At 38.5% G+C, this 17,500-nt stretch overlaps 1 protein-coding gene across 4 annotated transcripts in view; it reads left to right on the top strand.

Moving 5' to 3' along the window:
• Positions 1–17,500, top strand: part of LOC115219815 (high-affinity choline transporter 1) — a 71,294-nt gene that overhangs the window by 6,847 nt on the left and 46,947 nt on the right. For all 4 annotated transcript variants that reach the window (XM_036509524.1, XM_036509523.1, XM_029790090.2 and 1 more), the window contains exons 3-6: positions 135–242; positions 1,547–1,702; positions 2,544–2,692; positions 5,311–5,436. In XM_036509524.1, coding sequence (XP_036365417.1) covers positions 135–242; positions 1,547–1,702; positions 2,544–2,692; positions 5,311–5,436 — 539 coding nt within the window. The remainder of the gene's footprint in view (positions 1–134; positions 243–1,546; positions 1,703–2,543; positions 2,693–5,310; positions 5,437–17,500) is intronic.

Raw genomic sequence — 17,500 nt, forward strand, 5'->3', positions numbered from 1 at the left:
CCCAGTCCCTCCTAAGAAAAAAGTCTCAAAACTTATGGAATGCACTTCATAGCTTAGAAATTATGTTAAAACAATTTATTCTTTCGCAATTTCTCTTTTATACCAAACTGATATGTTGTATTTCTCATTTTTAGCTACCATTGTTGGCGGAGGGTTTTTAAATGGTACTGCTGAGTCTGTGGCCACTTATGGTTTAGTCTGGACATTAGCCCCTGTAGGAATCCTCTTTGGCTTAATATTTGGTAAGTATTTGTTTATCTTGACCATTATAAATGTCAGTTTTAATTAGACAAAAGAAACAGGCTTACAGAGAGGCCTCAAACTATTGGTTAAACTCATCATTAATTGCAGCGTGGAAGGTGTTTATAAGCCATTTAAGAAACACACAAAAACCGTTAGATTTACTTCAACATTTAAATTTAATTTGTCAAAATATTTTCGTCGCTTTGAGACCGCGACCTGTTCAGCACAAAGTTTTGCCAGTGAACAGGTCGCGGTCTCAAAGCGACGAAAATATTTCAACAAATTAAATTTAAATGTTGAAGTTAATCTAATGGTTTTTGTGTGTTTCTTAAATGGCTTATAAACACCTTCCATGCTGCTTTTATTTTCGTTCCAGCACACGATCTCAGATCAAGTCACTCGCTATGCAAGTACATCTCCGTAATCATCATTAATTATTCTCTCCAATTATTAATTTAAATCTATTTTTTGGAACTGTTTTGTTTTTGATTGCTTCTTTCAACATCCATACACTTTCTCCTTTATCTCTTACCTCTCTTTCTGTCCATGACAAAATCCCAGACTACACATGGTCACAAAAACTCAAATTTCACAACTTGTGAAGTAAACACAGTGATATCACTCAGCACACTGCCCCGTGAAGGTCACTGTTAGCTCTCACTGTACATGCAACCGTGTGCTGCCATTTGTTGGTGCTCTACAGAACTAGTCTGGGAGCTTTTTGAAACCACCCCATATATGTATATATATGTATGTATGCATGCATACACATACACACAAAAGCATATACATATAAGATTCTCTTTTCACCTCATGCTCTAGGTTCCTTAGAGCATTTCATTTGAATAGCAATAACAATCAAAATGTATTTCAAGATAGTAATTTTTTTCTAACCTAGGCACAAGGCTAGAACAACCCTTTCTTGATTGTTACTTTCAATTCACAAAGGATGAAAGACAATGTTAGCTTCAGCAGGATTTGAACTCAGAACTTAACCATAACAACAACACTAACACAAGGCATTTCATCCAATGCTCAGCCATTCCATCCTCTTTTATGATAATAATTCTTTCTAACATTGACACTAGACCAGTAATTCTGAAGAAGGCGTAAGTCAATTACACCAACCCCCAGTGCTCAGTTGGTACTTTATTGACCCTTAACAGATAAGAGGCAAAGTTGACCACAGCAGTATTTGAACTCGGAATGCCACTAAGTGTTTTGTCTGGTAATGTAATGATTTTACTATTTTGCCATCCTTTTAAGATAATTACAACTATTCTTAACTATTTTTTTTTTGCAGGTGGACTCATATTTGCCAAAAAGATGCGTGAATGTAAATATATGACGATGTTGGATCCATTTCACAAAAAGTATGGCTCTCTGATGGTTATTCTGATTTACCTAATAGCCCTGTTTGGAGATCTTCTGTGGTCAGCTTCCATTCTTATTGCACTTGGTAAGTTAACAAAATATGAAAGGAATTTTTTTTATTATAACATTAACCTTGGCTCGTAGAGTGACCCGCTGTTCTTGAGGGGACCTAATGAATCAAGTACATCAACATCAAAATAAAAATTCAAATGGAAATTGCAGTTAAGACACCCGTGCCGGTGACACGTAAAAAGCACCGTCCAAACGTGGCAGATGCCAGCGCCGCCTGACTGGCGTCTGTCGGTGACACGTAAAAGCACCAACTGATCGTGGCTGTTTGCCAGCCTAATCTGGCCCCTGTGCCGGTGGCACGTAAAAAGCCACCCACTACACTCACGGAGTGGTTGGCATTAGGAAGGGCATCCAGCTGTAGAAACACTGTCAAATCAGACTAGAGCCTGGTGCAGCCTCCATGGCTTCCAGACCCCGGTCGAACCGTCCAATCCATGCTAGCGTGGAAAACGGACGTTAAATGATGATGATATACTCTTTCTTCTTTTACGTGTTTCCTTCATGTGTCTGTGGTCAAGCTGGAGCACTGTTTTGAAAAGTTTGAATTGATCACGACCTCAGTGCTTGTTTTTTCAATCTGGTACTTATCTATCAGTTTCTGTATGTAGGACATGTCTGGTTATCAAGAAATATTACCTTGCTTGGAAACAGGTGAGGTTTGACTATTTGAAGGGCATCTCTCTATAGAAAATATGTCTCAATAAATTCCATTTGACTCATGCAAGCATAAAAAAGTGCACTTTAAAATTTTGATATGAAAATAAAACTGTAAAAACAAAAAAAAAGCTTGAAAATACAAATTTTTTTGTCTGTTTTAATTTTCCTTTGACCCTGGTTTATGTATTGTTTTTCAGGAACCAGTCTGGGAATAATGACCGGCATTAATACAAACGTAGCAATTGTGATATCAGCCCTTGTAACTATTGTTTATTCTGTCAGTGGTCAGATGTTTGCAATTGTTTATACAGATGTTATTCAGCTGGGATTTATTATTATTGGAATGGTAAGTACAATTATACTTGGGAGCCAGTTGGGGATATACTTCATGTCTTCTCTTGTTCCCTTTCCTTTTATATTTTACAGGGTTCATTTATTTCTTTTTTTTTTGTATTCGTGGCTGATGCCAGTGCTGCCTTGACTGGCTTCCATGCCGGTGGCACATAAAAAGCACCAACCGTTCGTGGCCATTGCCAGCCTACCCTGGCACAGGTGCCGGTGGCACGTAAAAAGCACCATCCATATATGGCCGATGCCAGTGCCGCCTTGACTGGCTTCCATGCCGGTGGCACATAAAAAGCACCAACTGATCGTGGCCATTGCCAGCCTCCCCTGGCATGTAAAAAACGCCCACTACACTCACGCAGTGGTTGGCGTTAGGAAGGGCATCCAGCTGTAGAAACACTGCCAGATCAGACTGGCAATGGTCACGGAAAACTTTTTTTTTTACATGTCACCTGCACACCGGCACAAGTGCCAGTAAGGTGACGCTGGTAACGGTGAAATGTAGAAAGCACCCAGCACACTCTGTTAAGTGGTTGGCATTAGGAAGAGCATCCAGTCGTAGAAACCGGGCCACAACAGATAGCTGGAGTCTGGACAGCTCCATATCAAACCGTCCAACCCATGCCAGCATGGTGAAAAGACGTTAAATGCTGCTGCTGACGATGATGATGGTTGAATAAAGACTTGTGAGTGAAATTTGGTAGACAGATACTATATAAAAGCCTGTTAGAGTTATAATTTCTCCATTCATGGGTGTGTAGACTTAATCCATCACTTGGTTCAATGCTACCACCAGGATTTTTAGATGCCCTTATTGCATCCTACATTGTTGCAAGTACCCGGGCCAAGTTTTCATGTCTGGGGATCTTCCTCTTTTCCTTTCTACCAATTATGAATACCTTGAAAAGGGCCATGGGTGCTGTTCTTCCTTCTCTGATTAAACCAGTGCTTTTCAAACTTTTTGCTGTAGCGGAACCCCAAAGAAACATTTCACCGGCTCGAGGAACCCCTGTGCAATAATTTAATTGTCTTATGCACACATATCTGCACAGGAGAATTAAAAATTACTGCCGATTTTAGCAGTTTTGTAACTTTTTACGGAAACCCTGGACTGTACTGGCGGGACCCTGGTTGAAAATCACTGGATTAAATCCTTGATAACAATTACCCATTAAGCAGTCAGAAGCAAGCAGAGTTACATACCTTGCCCAGATATAAAATAATGGCTGTAGAGAATAAGCAACTGAACATGCGGTCTATTGTTTACTCCTTTCTATTCTCAGTCGTTATTATGACTTCTTTAACTGTTATTAAAACTAAACTTTTAAATATGTTGAAGTACATTCAGTTAATGATGATGAGACTAAATAACATGACTATACTTTGCTCCTTGCATTTAGTATGTTAACATTAACGTACCTGATGTCTTATTATGCATATATGTATGAATGCATGTGTATGTGTGTGTATTTGTGTATGAGCTAACAAGGGTAACTTTTATATGGTAGCTGGAGAGGGTAGAAATCTCCCTGACGTCTTCCTCTACTGTCTTGTGTATGTATGGCCCAATAAGGGAAACATCTGCATGGTAAGTAATAGAAATAGCAGCCAAATCTTCCCCAGATCACATCCTATTGTTTTTATGTGTGTATGCATATGTATGAGCTAACAAGGGAGACCTTCACATGGTAGTTAGATCTATTAGAAATAGCAACCAAATTTCCCTCAAAGCAATGAGAGACGCTACTGCGTAATAACTAGACCTGAGAGAAATAACTACAAAATCTTCCTCAAATCAAGAAAGATGGAAAACGAACATTAAATGATTATGATGATTGGTGGGAGAGCATGCAGACGTTTGCCAACACTATTTCTGCCAATTGTCACTTGCTTTACACTCTGTTCGTACTTTTCTTCCATCTTACCACCCGTACTGGTTTCAGTTGTTGAAGCATGGCCATACTGGGGCACTGTCTGCTAGTGTATTATTGAATACATCAACCCAGTACTTATTTTAATGACCTTGGAAGGATGAAAGACAAAGTTAGCTTGGACAGGATTTGAACTCAGATTGTAAAGTATCATAACCAAATACCACATGGCATTTTAGTACATTGTCCTAGCTATTCCATTATCTACCTATTGACTATGACCAAGCAGTTCCATGCCATTGTTCAGTTGCTTTCTCTTTGATTATATACTTGCTATCTTTATGTCCATTCTGGTCTGTTATATTTGTCACATTCTCTTGAATATATTTTTCGTATCACATCCTACTGAATATATTACCTGGATTGGCCAGGCTCCATTCCCCCTTGTGCTCTTGCCATTCTCCTCTGCGTTGTTCCAAACATTTTCCTTGAATCATCTTCCCACCTGATTAGAGCTCTTCTGAGTGGTCTCTTATGCTTGTACGGGTACCACTCGACAACTGCATAGCTCCACCGATTGTCTGTGAACCTTGTGACATGTACTGGAATTGACTTCATTTTTTTATTTGCAAACTGCCCAAATCATGAATGTTATTTGCTTCATTAATGTAACATCATATGTTTATGTGTTAGCAATATTAACAATTAAATATTTATTCATTTTCTTTTCAAATTTTTTTTTTAACAGTCTGTGTGTACTCCATTTATACTTTTGGATGAAAGAGTAGCCAGCATCTCTTCAACAAAGAACAAATGGCTTGGTTCTGTATCAAAAGATGAAATTGGTGTTTGGACTGATCTTTTCATCACTATGGTAATTTTGTGTATTTGTGTGTATGTCATATATGTGTATATATGGTGCAGGCATAGTGAACGGTTTAGAAAATTGCTTTGTTCTGGCTGTACTCCCTTCAGCCATCCCACACTTACTTATATGTGTTGAATATATCTGTTTCTTTATTACCCACAAGGGGCTAAACATAGAGGGGACAAACAAGGACAGATAAACAGATTAAGTCGATTACATCGACCCCAGTGCGTAACTGGTACTTAATTTATCGACCCCAAAAGGATGAAAGACAAAGTCGACCTCGGCTGAATTTGAACTCAGAACGTAACGGCAGACGAAATACGGCTCCACATTTTGCTCAGCGTGCTAACGTTTCTGCCAGCTCATCATCATCATCATTATTGTTTAACGTCTGTCTTCCATGCTGGCATGGGTTGGATGGTTTGACAGGAGCTGGCCAGGCAGACGACTGCACCAGACTTCTGTGTTTGTTTTGGCATGGTTTTTATGGCTAAGTGCCTTTTCCAACACCAGCCACCTCATAGAGTATATATGTATGCGTATGTGAGTATATAAGGCTTACATGCATAGGTATGTCCCCTGCATCCCTCTTCAGCTGAGCAATCCTAATCTTGTAGGTTTGTGGGTGCTGGTGCCATTTAAAAGCAACTGTGCCAGTTCTGTGTAAAAACACCCAGTACACTCTGTAAAGTAGTTGATGTTAGGAAGGGCATCCAGCTGTAGAAACTATGCCAAAACAGACATTGAGCCCAGGCAGCTCTTCAGCTGCCAGTTACTGTCAAACCGTCCAACCTATGCCAGCATGGAAAACGAACATTAAATGATTATGATGATTGGTGGGAGAGTATGCAGACGTTTGCCAACACTATTTCTGCCAATTGTCACTTGCTTTACACTCTGTTTGTACACCACCCGTACCTGTTTTCGCTTTCTGCCCCCTTTTTTTCTTCTCCTCTCCTTGTGAGGATCAAAGGTGTGAAATGTTTGAAATTGTTAGACAGTGTATTCTGAGAAATCAAGATTTTTTAGGTGAGAAGTGTGTGTGTGAATGTATAATGGTACACTTACACTCAGTGATTCTGAAAAGAAAGAAGCATTGAAATGCTACCATAAAAGGTTATTAAATGTGGATAATGTGTGAGAGACAGAGGGTCTTCCCAAAGTGGACCAGCTATCCTAGTTGACAGCCGTATGATAGATAAAACAGTTTAGGATATGAAGTCAAGGAAAGCTCCTAGTCCATCAGAAATCACTGCTGTGATGCTTAAAATATCTGGTGAAGTAGGATACAGCCTAGTCAGTTCGTGCAGGAAGGAGTCATATCTAATGACTGGTATACCAGCATTTAGTCAACTGTTGCAAGGGTAAAGGAGACACCTTGAACAGAAGTAAGTACAGAGGTATCAAATTGCTGGACCAGGCTGTGGAAATTACAGAAAGAGTTGTGGCCCATTTAATTAGGGAAGAGAATTAGTCTAGATGAGATGCAGTTTGGTTTTGTGCCAGGATGGAGTACTACTGATACTCCCTTTCTAGTGAGGCAACTGCAAAAGTATTTAGCTAAAAGTTAGTCATTATAGTTAGCTTTTAATTTTGTGAGTTAACAGGCTTTCAAATTCATGCATATGTATGCATTATTAGCGCATAAAATGTACTATTTCTTAGTTATGTAGCTTGAAGTTAGAGTTATGTACCATGATCAGAAAATGTAAGGGAGATGACTCGGAGTTTCATTATGTATCCTGTTGAGATGGCGACTTATCAAGAGTCGTTACAAGTTCAGGCAGAATGTTTTACAGTGTTTGTTTTCGTCCTCTGTGCTCTGAATTCGAAAGTCTACGAAGTCATTTTTATTTTTCATCCTTTTTGAGATCGATAAATAAAATATCGGTCACTGTACTGGAAACGATTCTTCTTTCACAGTCTCCCTGTGTTCAGACCTCGATAGGGAAGGACTCCATCAGGTTTATAATACTGAATATTATAAATACTGAATCCTGCCCTCCCGCACAAACACTGAATGGTTAATGAAATTTGTTTCTGGAGCAGGGACAGACCCTTGAAACTGCAGGCTCTTGTAGACTGGTGAGATTGACATGACTAATGCACCACCAAAAAGCATCTATCAGTAAATGTTTGCAAAAGTGATCTCTGCTGCTTAAAGGCACATAAGAACCAGGAAGTGGTGTTAGAAATCTCATATGCTTGTAAAATATACTTAACTAAAAGTACCAAGGCAGTTTAGGCTGTTAACTCATTCATCATTGCCTTCCGTGACAAGTCCTACTTCACTTAACATTTATTTCAAGAAGGAGATGCAGTACCTAAAATTTAACAGGCATCCTAGACTCATAACACTCATGGCCTCTGCTGGTCCTTTGGATTAGTAACACCCATAACTTTTGTAAGCCTTCTCAATAGCTGCCATAACCTTTGGAGGCTTCCTGGATTAATAGTTTCCTTAGCTTTTCTTTCTAGAATGATGAGGTTGGTTGATGCTAATGGGGTGTGGTGGAGCAAATGTGGACAGTAGGAAGTGAGTTATAGAGATTTGATGTAGGGCGGCGAGCTGACAGAATTGTTAGCACGCCGGGCGGAATGCTTAGTGGTATTTCGTCTGCCGTTGCATTCTGAGTTCAAGTTCTGCCGAGGTCGACTTTGCCTTTCATCCTTTCAGGGTCGATGAAGTAAGTACCTATTTCTATTTCTTTACTACCCACTAGGGGCTAATCACAGAGGGGACAAACAAGGACAGATAAACAGATTAAGTCGATTACATTGACCCCAGTGCGTAACTGGTACTTAATTTATCGACCCCGAAAGGATGAAAGGCAAAGTCGACCTTGGCGGAATTTGAACTCAGAATGTAGTGGCAGACGAAATACCACTAAGCATTTTGCTCGGCACGCTAACATTTCTGCAAGCTCGCCGCCTTTAAATAAGTACCAGTTACGCACTGGGGTCAATGCAATTGACTTAATCTCTTTGTCTGTCCTTGTTTGTCCCCTCTGCGTTTAGCCCCTTGTGGGCAATAAAGAAAAATATATAGGGAGTTGATGCTCTGAAAAGGAGGAACTTGGCAAACTTTGATGAAGTAAGTTAAAGTACTAATAAAGGGGAAGAATAGGTTCAGGTAGTTTGCAGCTTCTTATTTTAGAGCAACAAAAGTTGTAAAAGTTGTACACAAGGCAGAGAGAGGACACGGTGTTGTGTAGTTTTGTTTTCGTGGCATGTTTGGTGGAATTGTCAATAAGTGAGATGGTGCTGTCTGGATTGGGTTTTTGTTTACCGAAATCCGCTCACAAGAGTTTGGTTGACCTGGGTCTGTAGTAGAATGAGACTTGCCCAAGTGTCACACAGTGGGACTGAACTCAAGACTACTACATAGTTGGAAAGCAAGCTTCTTAACCACATAATCGCATTTGCATAACACAGAAAAGCCAATCTCTGGGAGATTTGGTCCCATAGAAACTATACACATGGTCACTAAGAAGAAAAACTAATTGAAAATTGTAAAGGAAGGATGGTTGTCTACAACTGTTTTTATGACTTTAAAGAGGCTGAAAGTGAATTCAGTAGGAATAAGAGTTGATAGAGATATTGCCATGGGACACACAGGCATACATGCTGTGACATGTTCCGATAGGTGGTGGGAAGACTAGGTTCCTTGAAAACGAAAAAAAGATTTGAAGATGGGAGCTATATCTGGAGTCTAAAGGTAACTGAGAGGATACAGCCAGGTTTACTTGTCTCAGTCATTTGACCATGGTCATGCTGGAGCACCGTTTTAGTCGAGCAAATTGACCCCAGAACTTTTTCTTTGCAAGCCTAGTACTTATTCTATCGGTCGCTTTTGCCAAATCGCTAAGTTATGGGGACGTAAACACACCAGCATCGGTTGTCAAGCGATGTTGGGGGGACAAACACAGTCACACAAACACACACACACACTCACATACATACATACGATGGGCTTCTTTCAGTTTCCATCTACCAAATCCACTCACAAGGCTTTGGTCGGCTTGAGGCGATAGTAGAAGACACTTGCCTTAAGGTACCATGCAGTGGGACTGCACCTGGAACCATGTGGTTGGTAAGCAAGCTACTTACCACACAGCCACTCCTGTTACTTCTTTTAGGCTGGAGTGATCAGAGAGGTTATGACACTTGGTGACTATGTGTGTATACGGTAATGAAGAAAATAGCCTGGGAAAATTTTGTTGCATGTAGGGTGTTGGGGAAATGTTGTTACTTTATTTGTATGAATGATATTTTTGTTGCTGAATTCCTGTTAAGATGCACTGCTTTTCTTTTAATTAATTTTGGTAATTAATATTATTAAATTGGAGTTTGGAACATAAATTGATATGAAATGTTTTTATTTAGATTACTTTAACTCTTTTAGCATTCTGATTATTGTCAAATCCGTTGCCATCGCCGCCTCGACTGGCCTCCGTGCCGGTGGCACATAAAAAGCACCAACCGATCGTGGTCGTTGCCAGCCTCGCCTGGCTCCTGTGCCGGTGGCACATAAAAAGCACCCACTACACTCGTGGAGTGGTTGGTGTTAGGAAGGTCATCCAGCTGTAGAAACACTGCCAGATCAGACTGGGCCTGGTGCAGCCTCCTGGCTTCCCAAACCCCGGTCGAACCATTCAACCCATGCTAGCATGGAAAGCGGACGTTAAACGATGATGATGATAATTATGTTCATTTATTCACATTGTTTTGAATTAATCATGAATTATCTCATAGCTTTGAGATTTCAGTGATATAATTGTTTTATTTTTAGAATGACAATGGAGGGTTGATGTGAGAAAGTGGATGTGGCCAGTTAAAAAAAAGAAAGAAACAGATAGAATATTTGGGCCAGATATGACCAGTTTGAAGACAAAAGGGTTAAAATAGGAAGGTTTTGGGTGGCTTCGTATCTAAAGGATTAAATAGCCATCTTTGAGGCAATTGAGGAGTGACAGGTAAGACCACAATGCAGAGGTAGCAAGATGCTGTGGGTAGGTCGTAATCCTTTCCTGCCTAACTGCGGCTATCCCACATATATCCTGCATACCCCATAAGTTCCTGCACCTACCTATCGCCTTAAGAAAAAGGATCTGAATTGTTCTTGCTTGCCCCTAATATTCTTGAAACTCATTTTTTTTTATCCAATACAGATAAGAAGTAAGGAGTGTTGATAAATTTAAATGTAGTAGTTATATATGGTTAGTATAAACATCATCATCATTTAACGTCCGCTTTCCATGCTAGCATGGGTTGGACGATTTGACTGAGGACTGGCAAACCAGATGGCTGCGCAAGGCTCCAATCTGATCTGGCAGATTTTCTACAGCTGGATGCCCTTCCTAATGCCAACCACTCCGAGAGTGTAGTGGGTGCTTTTACGTGCCACCGGCATGAGGGCCAGTCTGGCAGTACTGGCAATGGCCATGCTCGAAATGGTGTTTTTTACGTGCCACCTGCACAGGAGTCAGTCCAGAGGCACTGGCAACGACTTCGCTTGAATGTTTTTTCATGTGCCAGTAAGGCGACATTGGTAACAATCACACTCAAATAGTGCTTTTTACGTGCCACCGGCACGGAAGCCATGCAGCCGCTCTGGCAGTGATCCCACTTGGATGGAGCTGTTAGCGCTCCACAGGCATGGGTGCCAGTCATTGATTTTGGTTTCAGTTATGATTTCACTTGCCCCAACAGGTCTTCGCAAGCAGAGTTTAGTGTCCAATGAAGGGAGGTTGGCATGGGTGCCAGTCGTCGAATTTGGTTCGGTTTCGAATTCAATTTCTTTTCTAAACATAGAAAAGAGTATTAATAAACATACCTACAGTATATGAGATGAAACTATGTATGTTTGTATAGGGTGCTAACATAATCGAGTAGTTAGGGATTTATCTTCACTGTCATGAGGTCCTATGATTGAGTTTGCTGCGTGACACCAACCTTGGCTTCAGGTCAACAAAGCCTTTGTAGAAGGAAAGGAAAGTCTATGGAAATCTATTGGATGAACCATTTCTGTAATTCAAAGAGTGCCTTGTCATTCACAGTGCCATGATGATTCTGCATAAGTAAATACTTTTAAGAAACAACAAATTTGTTTGTGGAATACCCAGCCACTTATGCTAAAATTTAACGAGTTTGTTGTTCTGTTTATTGAACAACTGGAATACTTTTTATAAGAACTAATAGATAAGTACCCCTCCATACATACACACACCACTCAAATTGTGTGTGTGTGTGTGCAAATACATGTGTTGAATAAATTTCGCTTGAACAATGAATACATATTAAAAAAATATGGTTCCAGGTTCTGTCCCACTGTGTGGCACCTTGGGTAAGTGTTTTCTTTTATAGCCTTGGGCTGAACAATGCCTTTGAGTGGGTTTGATAGATGGAAACTGAAAGAAGCCTGTCATACTCACACACACACACACATATATATATACATACATATATATATATATATATTATATATATATATATTATATATATATATATATATATATATATATATATACACACACACATATATATAATATTTTTTCCAGATGAAAATTTACTTCCTCTGCTAAGGGAATAATGATGACTACAAAAAGACATTATATGATAATAATATTCATTATTTCTTTGATGATATCATGGTCTTTTTGACAGAAACAGCTGTCTGGGATAATTGAAGAAATGAATAATCCATCATTAGCATCAAAATTTGCTTCATTTCATTTTATTTGATGACATTTGTTGAACTCTGTTTAATGAATTGATTCTTATAATGATCATTTGCTTATATATATAGGCAGGGATGAGATATTCAAGTTAAGAATATTAAGTTGAATTATTCTCAATAAATAAATACATATATATCAAAGTATAATTAGAGACAGAAATCCCCATAAATTCATCAAATCAAGATGCCACACAGTAAGTCTGAACTCAAGACAACATGCATGTTTGTGTGTGTGTGTGTATAGATTTAGATATGTATATATATATATTTGAAAGTCTATGAGATTTATTAAATACAGTTTTTGAAGTGAACAGCTGATTTAAAAAAAAAAATTATTTAACAAAATAATTTAACCTTTTCAAACATACATGTATATATATATATATAAAGTTAATCCAAACAAGAAAATACAAAAAAACACAACGCGATGACGTGGAACAAATATAGTATTATTGGACGCTCAGGAAAGAAGGAGGGTTTAACATTTAGAGCGGAGCTCTTCGTCGGAAACATAGGAGAAGGGAAGACAGAGGGAAAAAATCGCCAACGGTACACACGAGGTCACATTTTGAAATGTATGTATATATATATATATATATATAGTATGTCATCAATTAATGCTTATTTTCCATGTTGATATGAGCTGGATTGCTGGCCTGGACCAGCAAATCACATCCCCACCACCGTACACTCACATATCATCATCATCACCATTTTTGCTTAACATCTGTTTCTCTGTTGGCATGGATTAGAAGGTTTGACAGAAGCTGGCAAGTCAGAAGACTGCACCAAACTCTACTGCCTGCTTTGGCTTGATTTCTGAAGCAGATGGTTAAGCTTGATGAAGACGATAATATATACATTTACACACACACACTATATATAAATGTATGTATATATGGGTATGTATGTATATATATATATATGTATGTATGATGTATATATATGTATATGTATGTATATATATGTATGTATATATGTATGTATATATATGTATGTATATATGTATGTATCTATATGTGTATATATGTATGTATGTATATATGTATGTATGTGTATATATGTATGTATATGTATGTGTATATATATGTATGTGTATATATATATATGTATGTGTATATGTATGTATGTATGTATATGTACGTGTGTATATATATATGTATGTATATATATGTATGTGTGTATATATATATGTATATATATATATATGTATATATATTTGTATGTATATATATATATATGTATGTATGTATGCGTATGTATATATGTATGTATGTATGTATGTATGCGTATGTATATATATATATATATGTATGTATATATATGTATGTATGTGTATGTATATATATGTATGTATGTGTATGTATATGTATGTATGTATGTGTATGTATATATATATGTATGTATGTATGCGTATGTATATATATATGTATGTATGTATGCGTATGTATATATATATGTATGTATGTATGCGTATGTATAAATATATGTATGTATGTATGCGTATGTATAAATATATGTATGTGTATATATGTATGTATGTGTATGTATATATATATATGTATGTGTATGTATATATATATATTATGTATATATATATATATATATATATATGTATGTGTGTGTGTGTATATATATATATATGTGTATGTGTTTGTATGTATGTATATATATGCATGTATATCTATCTATATATAGGGAAATTAAACAGGAAATCTAAGATTTCAGCTATCACTGCATTTAATTTACATATGCAATAATGGGTGAAATTTTAGATTTATTCTCGACTATTTCATAACATCAAGAGATGTGTGGGTGTGTAGGCACATGACCTAGTGGTTAGGGTGTTGCACTCATGATTGTAAGATCACAGTTTCAATTCCCCACACTGGCAGTACATTGTGTTCTTGAGCAAAATGCTTCATTTTGCATTTGCTCAAGTCCACTCGACAATAAATGGGTAACATTACAATAGATTGGTGATATGTTCAGGGGTAACGCTGGCTCTGCCCATCTAGCCAGTGAGGTAGCATCACTTGAGAGCTAAAATAATATGAGGAAGCACATTGTGACCAGCAGGGTTTAACACCGTCTGATAGTCTGGTTGATGCAGTAATACAGTGATATCTTTTATATCATCATCATCATTTAATGTCCGCCTTCCGTATATGCATGGGTAGAACAATTGATAAGAACTGGCCAGGTAGAAAATTACCCCAGGCTACTGTGCCTGTTTTACTCTTTTACTTCTCTTTTACTTGTTTCAGTCATTTGACTGTGGTCATGCTGGAGCACCACCTTTAGTCGAGTGAATCAACCCCAGGACTTATTCTTTGTCAGCCTTATACTTATTCTATCGGTCTCTTTTGCCAAACCGCTAAGTTAGAGGGACGTAAACACATCAGCATCAGATGTCAAGCGATGGTGGCGGGGACAAACACAGACACACAAACACATACACACACATACATATATATATATAGTACAAAGTAAGATAGAGGTTATGAATGTAACCCACTATGGGATATCAATTATCCATATATATATATATATACATTTATACGACGGGCTTCTTTCAGTTTCCGTCTACCAAATCCACTCACAAGGCTTTGGTCAGCCCGAGGCTATAGCAGAAGACACTTGCCCAAGGTGCCATGCAGTGGGACTGAACCCGGAACCATGTGGTTCGTAAGCAAGCTACTTACCATACATCCACTCCTGCGCCTTTTGGCAAGGGTTTTACAGCTCGGTGCTCTTCCTAACTCCAACCATTTAGTGCTTTTTATGTGGCATTAACACAGGAGAGGTTAGTTTTGGCATGATTTTTACAGCTGGATGCCCTTCCAGATGCTAATGTCTAACCCACATCAACATGGAAAACAGACAAATGCGAATGGTGAGGTGCATGGCTTAGTGGTTAGAGTGTTGCACTTACAATCACTAGATTGTGATTTCAATTCTTAGCCCAGGTGGTGCATTGTTTTTGAGCAAAGCACTTCATCTTCATGCTGCTCTGTGATCCCTTCAATATCTGAAGCGTGGTACACTGTGCACCTATTTAGACAACGTCGATTTGATGAAGAGAGTGAGCTAATGTATGGCACAAACATTCGATCACTATAAATAAATCATTTGTGCAGGTCGTTCGGCGAAGCTGAACACTCACGTGTCGTCTTCAATGGGAGAGTCCATTATATCTCTTATATAAAATCCGTTCTGTCTGTCTGTGTGTGTGTGTGGCTTCTAGGATCTCAGAAACCCTCCATCCGATTGTACTCAAATTTGATGTGTAGATACTGACGGTAACAGAGTGTGTATCAAGTCTTGAAAAAATTACAAAAATCAATTCCAGGTGAGAAGGCAATCGATAAAGCCGTGGGAAATCGTTTTTGTTTGGTTGCACAATCGACTATATGGGGCTGATAGGAGTTGCTTCTCTTAACACCAAGCATGCATATTTCATACACAGTCAATCATTTTTCTTTCTTTTTCTTTCAACTACTGTTGAGTGTCAAACTCAATTTATCTCAGAAACCCTGCATCCGATTGCACTCAAATTTGATATGTAGATACCGATGGTATCAGGGCATGTATAAGTCTTGAAAAAAATTACAAAAGTCGATTCCAGGTGAGAATGCGATCGATAAAGCCGTGGGAAATCGCTTTTCTTTGGTTGCACAATCGACTATATGGGGCTGATAGGAGTTGCTTCTCTTAACACCAAGCATGCATATTTCATACACAGTCAATCATTTTTCTTTCTTTTTCTTTCAACTACTGTTGAGTGCCAAACTCAATTTATCTCAGAAACCCTCCATCCGATTGCACTCAAATTTGATATGTAGATACCGACGGTATCGGGGCGCGTATCAAGTCTTGAAAAAAATTACAAAAATCGATTCCAGGTGAGAAGGCAATCGATAAAGTCATGGGAAATCCTTTTTCTTTGGAATAGAAAAAAAGTCTATCTTTATTTCTTCTTTTACTGGTGTCTCAAATTTAGGTTAAATCACTGTTTCTCAAAGGGAAGCCTATGGGACGGTCAGACAAGTTGTTTTGAGAAAATTTGGTTTAAATGTTTGACAAACTCAGCACCGTCCATTGGACAAGGGGCGTTTTGCTTGTGTATATATATATATTATCATCATCATCATCATTTAACGTCCACTTTCCATGCTAGCATGGGTTGGACGATTTGACTGAGGTCTGGCGAACCAGATTCCAATCTGGTCTGGCAGAGTTTCTACAGCTGGATGCCCTTCCTGACACCAACCACTCTGAGAGTGCAGTGAGTGCTTTTACATTCCACCGGCACGAGGGCCAGTTTGGTGGCACTGGTAGCGGCCACGCCCAAATGGTGCTTTTTATGTGCCACCTGCACAGGAGCCAGTCCAGCGGCACTGGCGACGACCTCGCTTGAATGTTTCACATGCCAGCAGCACAAGATCTAGTAAGGCGACGCGGTAATGATCACGCTTGAATGGTGTGTTTAACGTGCCATTGGCAATGATCTCACTCGTATGGTACTCTTAGCGCTGGATGCCAGACACCGAGTTATGTATATATGTATGTATAAGTAAAAGTGATTAATAAATCCAGGTAGATATCAATAATGTACTCAGTGTTAAATGAATTTGGTTAGCTGTATCCAACAATCAGATACCAATAAATGCAAGTAGAATAAACGTCCAAGGTAATTCTTCATGCCTGACAAGTAAATCCAAAATATTGGTCAGAAGAATTTCAAGAAATTCTGAGTTTAAGACACCAAGAATAAGAATGGAGAAAATCACATCTTTAATTGGTGATTACACCATACATTATTGTCAATCATTTCTGTTGTGCCAGCATATTTAGATACAGAAAAATGTAGAACATACCAGCCAAATTAATATATCTGAAAACAGATGATAACACAATGTTATCAAGGCAATTCAATGTTGTGTTAGCATATATTTCAGAATATATTAATTTGACTGATATTTTATACATTTTTCTGTAACTAAACAGGCTGGCACAATAGAAACAATCGTTGATAATATATGGTCTAATCATCAATTGAAAATGTGATTTTCTCTATTCTTATACTTGTTGTCTTATATATATATATTATCATCATCATCATTTAACGTCCGTTTTCCATGCTAGCATGGGTTGGACAGTTCAACCGGGGTCTGGGAAACCAGGGGTCTGCACCAGGCTCCAGTCTGATCTGGCAGTGTTTCTACAGCTGGATGCCCTTCTTAACGCCAACCACTCCGTGAGTATAGTGGGTGCTTTTTACGTGCCAGGGGAGGCTGGCAACGGCCACGATATATATATATATAT

This window comes from Octopus sinensis, linkage group LG15 (genome assembly GCF_006345805.1).
Source record: "Octopus sinensis linkage group LG15, ASM634580v1, whole genome shotgun sequence".
NCBI lineage: Eukaryota > Metazoa > Mollusca > Cephalopoda > Octopoda > Octopodidae > Octopus > Octopus sinensis.